We start from the raw sequence: 7,676 nt of genomic DNA, 5'->3' as shown, positions 1-7,676 counted from the left end.
TTGTTCAACTGTTCTTCAGGTCAGTTGAATTAATGGAAAGAGAGTTCCTTCCTCTCTCCCAGGCTGTTTTCATTTCTCTCCGCCATATTCTTGTGAGTGTACTACAGTTTTGTTATAATTTCGAACTAGCAGCAATTACAAAAAAGTATATGGCACTGTAATATTTACATCACTTTTTATATATGACAGAAACATTTGTGTCTTATGGTTATAGTATTATTCTGTTTTAGGGGAATCTGGAATTTGGACATCTGTGTTGTTGTGCTTCCTGCTATTTATGAGCTATTGCAAAGCAGATATGAAACGTTAGTTTTTAAAAATAATTTTGTATATGTCTGTATAAAATATGCATATAGATACAGTATTATTGAAAAACAAACAATTTTTTCAAATATCATAATTTAAACTTGTATGATTTATTCTGTGACAATTTTTAAACTCATCTCGCCCATTTTCATGTTTATCTTCTTCTTATTTTGACCGCTTGGCCACTTTAAAATAGAATAGGGTTAAGCCAAAATATATTTTATTATAAATAAATTTTACAATAAATAAGAAATGAATAAATTGATATAATAAGAGGACTGACTTGACACATTGTCAAATGTCATAGAATCAATGAGAAAAAAAGATTGAATGAGTTTAAATTTATTTTAATGGAAATTATATTACTGGGATAATTTATGACATCCTTTTGAGTTAGAAAAAAATACTTTTTTTTTTCTAATACTGCATCCACTATAACAAGTTATCAAACCAAAACTGACACTAACAAAAGAATGGTAGTGTGCTTTAGATGTATTCTTCTTTTTTACTAATTTTTTGGTTTTTATAATTTTAATTTGTCAAACTTAATAAATTATTGTGCCATAGTTTTGCTAGTTTGATTTCTTGCCATATTAATGACATGCAGGCATTGTGGATGTTCCCCTCATGTAAATTTTGTATTGTCCTAAAGTTGTGATGTGCAATCTCAATTAGTTTAGTCTGTTAAGCTGTTGACTATAGATTTTTTATCTCCTCTCACTTGGTCTACATTATTTATGTTATTATGATGCCTGAAAAGGCAAAACATTGAACGGTTATCTACTGCTATTTCAGAAACTATAGCTTATAGTTTGTTATCTTTCAATCAAAATTTAATTAAACAACAAACTTATCAAACAATAAATGAAAGTTGATAGTACAGGTACATATGAACAACCTACTTATAGTTTATTACTGTTATTGTTCCCTCCATTGTAAATATGAGTGGATGAAAGTATTATATATTAGGTACTACTTACATATAAATCTGAAAAAAATGTAATTTTTTTTTCTCCACAATTAAACAGGATAACTCTTATTTAACTCCTAAAAACTATCATAAATTAACAAAATTGTTTGATAAAAATTTAAAAAGGTGCTATGTAGAAAGTAGTATTAGAAATATTTTTCCTGTTCACCTAGCACCTTCAGTCACTCATGTCTTAAATCGTTAGTATTATTGCTCAGTTTGAAGTCATTACAAGATTCCTCTTGCTGTGCTTTGACAGGCATATGAGAGCAGGCTGTGATGCCCTTCGCCTTATATTGAGGAACTTCACTCCAGTTATCAAGTCCAACGTTCTCTCTGGATCTGCTGCTCTTGGCGTGGATCTAAGCAGAGAGGAGAGGTAATTTTTAAATCTAAGTTTTTCTTGTTACCAATTGTTTTATTTTTGCTATAAGCATTTTCTATTTAACATAAATTGAAAATATCACATTTTTTCAGTGTTAAACGACTATTATGGTGTACTATCTTAAGCACTATTGACTGAATTTTACTGGAGCAATAAAAAACTATATTACTTACTATAAACTATACCAGCACAAAATAATTTTTTTAAATACTGTGCATTATTTCTCTAATATAGCCCCATATGGTCCAGTGCAGGTCTTAACTTTATGAAAAATAAAAAATAAAAATTAGGACTGATCATAAATAATCAATCATGTATTGTTCAAGTTTGTTTGAATCACATTTTGCCAGACATGGCGTATGGACATTATGAAACTACACATGTTGAACGACTTCATCAAGAATGACTGGTCTAAAAGTTTTTTCTCTGTGTGAAGATTCCCGGCATAGAATGTTGTTCAATATTAACAGAAGAGATAACCTTTTTGTAATTCTTTAACTTCTAACTGTAAGGCTCAATAACGTTAGCTCTTCTGACTCAAACAACTTGAAGCTATTTGTGATGGCACAGATACTTTAAATTGTCCCGTGTACAATCAAACAGCAAAAAATGTTATATATTTGTATTTTTTTGAAATAGAACATAACACATAATGTCACTGATATAGTTATTTTGGCAGGTTTTGCCACTTTTTGCAGAATATTGAAAAAGGTTTGAACAAATAAAATTATATCTTTTATAAGCTCAGAAATTATCTATATCATAATATGTTGAAAAGCTATAAATTTTAGTATTATATTTGTCAGTCCACGAATGACAGAAATATAATGCAGAAATAACTATACCTGATCTCCTGGAATATTTAGGGAAGAATATGATAAAATAATGAATGTATTGATATAACAGTCAGAAATAAAGTGAAAAGATTATTATCATTTGCAGCCAACAATGAGTCTTGTTTTGTGTTTTTCTCTGAACCTTTGGCTGGCCCAAGTTGTAGTGCAAATAGTATAACTAAGGGCACTGAAATCAGCACTAGAAAGAGAAAGAATTTTTTAAAAGGTGAATTGGATAAACCAAAAGTCACAAATATTAAGAATTTGTTTGTAAATGTGTTGAATGTTGGTAAGTGTAATAGTGAGAGTTCTAGTATTAATTGCTTTAACTAATGAAGATTTACCAAATTGGATTTGGAAATAAATGGATTTTTACCAACAAATGCATCAAAATTCTTTTATGGTAAAGAAGAATAGAAAAAAATATTCATCCTAAAATGGGTCTGAAATTCTCATTACACTGTCAAATTGGGTGGATAACTTCCTAAGCCAGTTAAGGGGTTAAGAAATTTCATTATTTTATTTATGGTAATTATACATGTGTCTTTGTATTCATTTTATAAAGTGTCATTAATCAAATTTTACTTGTTATGTATAGGTATCGGAAGTGCATGAAATGTTATCAGAGCTTGGTTTCGATTCGGGCTTTCCTTCTGAAAAGACAGACCCTACAAGGACCTCTGGGCCAGAGCTTCCGTGAACTTCACAGCTCGTTGGGAGAAATAGATGCTAATTAGTGTGGATGGATACATTTCTCTGTTACGAATGTTGGAGAATGATGATAAGGATCCCAAAGGACATTGAATGGTCTACAAATTTGTAGTTCTCCAATGTTTTCCATGTTATCATATTTTAAAACTGATTGGTTCTTTTGAAAAATACATAATTTTGTCTTGATAGAACATTCAATGTTTCTTTTAAAGACAATTATTATTAATGACTTAATTAATTAAAATTCTTTATTGAGAGAGACTTTAAGGGAGCTGTGATTAACTTTTTGAAAATTTAGTATTTCTGTTATTTTTTGTATCTTATTTATTAGCCATGTCTTTTAAGTCTAGAGAGTCTTGGAAAAATTATTGTTGTGACTCCTTAACTTATGTGTAAGTTTTATCTTCTTTGTACCTTTCTAAGATTAATTCGATGATTTTTATTTTTTATTTTTTTTTACTCTTCAATAATTAATTTCTTCCTGGGGATAAAAAATGTTAAATAATTATTGTAATTTTTTATTGAATGGTTACTGGCTTTTGAAGTCGCCAAATGATTTTCTTTGCTGAATACTTGAAGAATCTTTACTGTATTATTACTAATTATCGTATAATATTGCTCTGATCAAAATAAAAGTATTCTATAGACTGGTCATAGAAAAGACTACGAGACTATTAGCTGCTGGAATTGAATGACTGAACTACATCTCCGTCCGTCTTGCCTTTGTATTAATGTAATGTACTCAACTAAAAATTATCAGCACAATTTTTGCTGACGATATAATTAGTGCCTTCTTTGTCATTCTTTAGTTTTTTTATTTAATATTTTGCACTATTAACTTGTTAAGTGTTATGCAGTGCCATTTGTTTTCTCATAATTATAAATATATTATGCTTGTAAATAAATGTTCATAATATTTAATTAAACAAAATTCATTCATAGGTAATTTTATTTTAATAAACCTCATTCTTTTGCATTATATATACAAGCACTTATACACCTTACACCTATATGTAAGATTTTATTTTGTTATTTATGAATAGAATTTGCTTATAAACTATTTATTTCTTTTACTTATAAATGATACACTTAGAAATATTTAGAAAGTGAGTTGCAGTATGATTATTTCACTGAAGAGAAAAAACCATTGATATGACTAGAAAATGGGCTCAATAGTGCTTTTAAACACTTAGGTTTTATGATGTTAGCATTGGTTTCAAGTTCTGGTTTAAGAGATTACTTGTTTATTAAGGGTGTAAATATTGAAGTAAGGTTGTAGATCATATTGATATTTTATAATATATGAAATTATAATAATTAAAAAAAAAAAAAAATTGGATTTTGTTGAACAGAGGTGTTGTATGCTTTGACCATGTGGAGAAGTGATTATGTGAGATGCCTAGTATTATAAATGGGTATGGATAGATATGGTAGATTTTTAATTTGAAGACTATACCAATAATTCAATTACACATTGATTTGTTGAGCTTTTTTCTGGCTGCTCTCTCTATTAAGAGGCTGCTGCTAGAAATAAAATAGGGAAGAATACCTGTATTAATAACATTTAAAGGCTTAATTAATGCAACAGAACTCTAAATTGCACATTAAATTAGAATCATAAAGATTATGAATGTTATGATCTAAAATTTGAAATTGGCAGCTTTATTATGGTTGAAGTCAGAGGATGCATTTATTAAAAAGTTTTTTTTTTTCAGGAAAAATGCATTTTATCTAAAAAAAGTTTGTACAAAAAATTGTTAAACTTTAAATTACCATAATAAAAGATCCAGTTCCATTTTACTTCAATGTCTGACAGAGTTACATTAAAGTCAATCCAGTTTTATAAATAGGCTAATATAAGGAAATGTAAGGAAGGTGTAAAAAAAAGCCTCCTTAAAAAAAAATATAAGTTGATTTTGATATCGTTTAGAGATTTGAATATGAACTTATGAGTACCTAGCAAAATATTTCAATGCATTAATAAAGAAATAGGAAGCTAAAATTGTTTTTGTTTCTCATATTTCAGTTTTTAACTGTAGTCAACAATTGGGTTTTTAAGTGTTTTTCTGCGGTTGGATTAAAACTAAATATATTTTATATAAATATACAATTTTCCTCATAGAGCCATTATTGTCCTTGATATTTCCCTCAAAAGTTGGTTCAATACTCAAAATTTCCCCTTTTAGAAAAAAAAAATTTCATGAATTATTCAGAACATAAACTGCGTAAGAAAAGGTAATGAAGTCTGGACAACTGTTTTTTTTTTTTCAACGAGATTTGAGTTTTTTTACAAAGTTGACAGAACTATCTACTAGGGCCACCATCGTTAGTTTTAGATTAAAATGTTACTGAAACTTTTCTATTGAAATAGGTGCCGCCTGTTATTTTCTGAATGAGGCCAAAATGCCTTTATGTGATAACATGATAATGTTGCACTAACCTTCACCTCTCTGCCTTAGGCATCCCAGATAAGAGCGTTATACGATTGCAACCGTTTCCGAGTCCAGGCAAACTATCAGGAGCCAAAAAACTGCCAAATTTTGGCTTGTTACATGTAAATACTACTTTTTCAGTTTTGCCTTGTAACATCTTGAGGGCACTAATTCAGTTATCGGTTTGTTAGATCTGAAGGGTGCATCATTGCTAAGAAAATCTTACAAAATTTAAGTAAAATTAAATTCTGCACAAGTAGTGCTGGTCATTATAAAAATTTCCTATGTATACGTTTGAAATCAAAAATTAAAAAAAAAAAAATTGAATCTAAATACTACACCACGCCACAGCAGCCAGAGATTTTGGGAGACCAACAATTTAGGTCCTATCAACTTTTGTTTGAATTATTGTCGGCAGACATTTTCACGTACTACTGAGCGTAGACCTAAAAATCTATGTTGCATATCCATTTGACTTGGATATTTCTCCCAAGTTTGAAGATTATCGGAATCCATTTGTGCCGAAAATAATTGAAAAGTTGGTGAAAAAGGTACACATTTTGTTCTAAACGTCAGTCAAAATCCAAGATCAAAATTATAATCCTCACAAAATCCGTGGTTGCTATTGCAATACGCTTGTTGAGAGCTATTAGGGAATAATCAGAAAAGATCGTCAATTTTCGAGTTTATACCTCAGCTGAAAGGAGGACTTGATTGCAGATCGGGTCAAGTTATGGGTTTGATTGAACCCTCGATCGGTCAATAGTTATTTCGATGAATCGAGAGATGAAACTTGACATTCCCAGTTGGGCGTGGCGTTTTATAAAGAGAGGACTTGTGAAAAAAAATTACAATTTGTGCAGATGACTGAGTGAGGATGAGAATGTGACTACCTGCCTATAAATTCGAAATGTAAGGTACTCCCTGATAGCACTAAATTTGATACTCTAAAACTTTTATTAAAAATATTCTTAATTTAGAATATCCGTTTCTATGGTACAGACATTTTGAAGTGAGTATATTGAATTTATTGGTCAATGGATTATATTTCTGGCCCCAATTTTTAATATTAGGTACTCGTTTCACATTAGTATTCTTTAGTTATTTAGTTAATGTTAAAATTTAGTTAAATTTTCTGATACACCCTTCAGTTGTTACAGGCCAAAAATTGAAAGAAATACAAAAATTTCGCGGTTATTTAGCTGTCAAAAGTTGGTTTCAGTCAGTGGATTAAAACCATTTCCATTCCAACTTTTGACTTAATCCACAGCTTAATGATAATTTGACTGTTTTTTTGTAGGAAATCAATTTTGTTGTAAAAAAGTTTGTTTGAAACTTTTTTTTGACGTGACAACGTAATAAATCATTTTGCGGGATGCCATGTTAGAAAAAGTGTCCCGTAACGGAAATTGACTTCGTTTAACATATGGATATTATATCATATGTATAAAAATTAATTAATGTATAACCAAGCAAAAATAAATATCTGAATTCAATATGTGAACTGGTTTATTATTTCAAATATATAACATTGGATTGATTTTAATTTATATTTATGTAATATTAGCATAGAGTATACGTTGTCACGGAAATATGTCGCCTCGGCGCTTCGCACCGAGGCCTACACGGGCACGGTTTTTTTTTGTTGACAAAATCAATATTTTGTACAACAAACAAAACAAAAACTAAAATAATTGTCTTTTTTATTACGTATTTTATACTTAAACCGTGTGATTATAAAGCTACTTATTTTGATTTTCGGATGAGTATACTTTTTATCTTAACAAAAAATGAAGAAAAAGACACTGTTCGGCTTTACCATTTGAGTTAGCCCATTAACTTCATAATTTAACGAGAGCCAGTTGACTAAAGCGAGGTACCTCAGGCTATAAAAATAAACTGAAGCTGTAATAATTTCAAATGTATTCTTTGTTGTTTAAAATATATCTCTAGGGGAATACATCCATCGGAGGGAGTACTTGTCAGCAGAGGTCGACTTGATAATAATTTATTTTTCATTTTTTATAAAACTTTTA

At 29.5% G+C, this 7,676-nt stretch overlaps 1 protein-coding gene across 3 annotated transcripts in view; it reads left to right on the top strand.

Moving 5' to 3' along the window:
* Nucleotides 1–4,149, top strand: part of kat80 (katanin 80) — a 19,944-nt gene extending 15,795 nt beyond the window's left edge. For all 3 annotated transcript variants that reach the window (XM_014415031.3, XM_014415032.3, XM_014415030.3), the window contains 3 exons: nt 231–305; nt 1,536–1,655; nt 3,096–4,149. In XM_014415031.3, the coding sequence (XP_014270517.1) occupies nt 231–305; nt 1,536–1,655; nt 3,096–3,234 (334 nt within the window). In that variant the 3' untranslated portion in view covers nt 3,235–4,149. The remainder of the gene's footprint in view (nt 1–230; nt 306–1,535; nt 1,656–3,095) is intronic.
* The last annotated feature ends 3,527 nt before the right edge of the window (nt 4,150–7,676 follow it).

The sequence above is a fragment of the Halyomorpha halys genome, unplaced genomic scaffold, assembly GCF_000696795.3.
Source record: "Halyomorpha halys isolate HHAL.00 unplaced genomic scaffold, Hhal_1.1 Scaffold91.1, whole genome shotgun sequence".
Lineage (NCBI taxonomy): Eukaryota > Metazoa > Arthropoda > Insecta > Hemiptera > Pentatomidae > Halyomorpha > Halyomorpha halys.
This window is presented reverse-complemented; position numbering and strand designations above follow the sequence as displayed.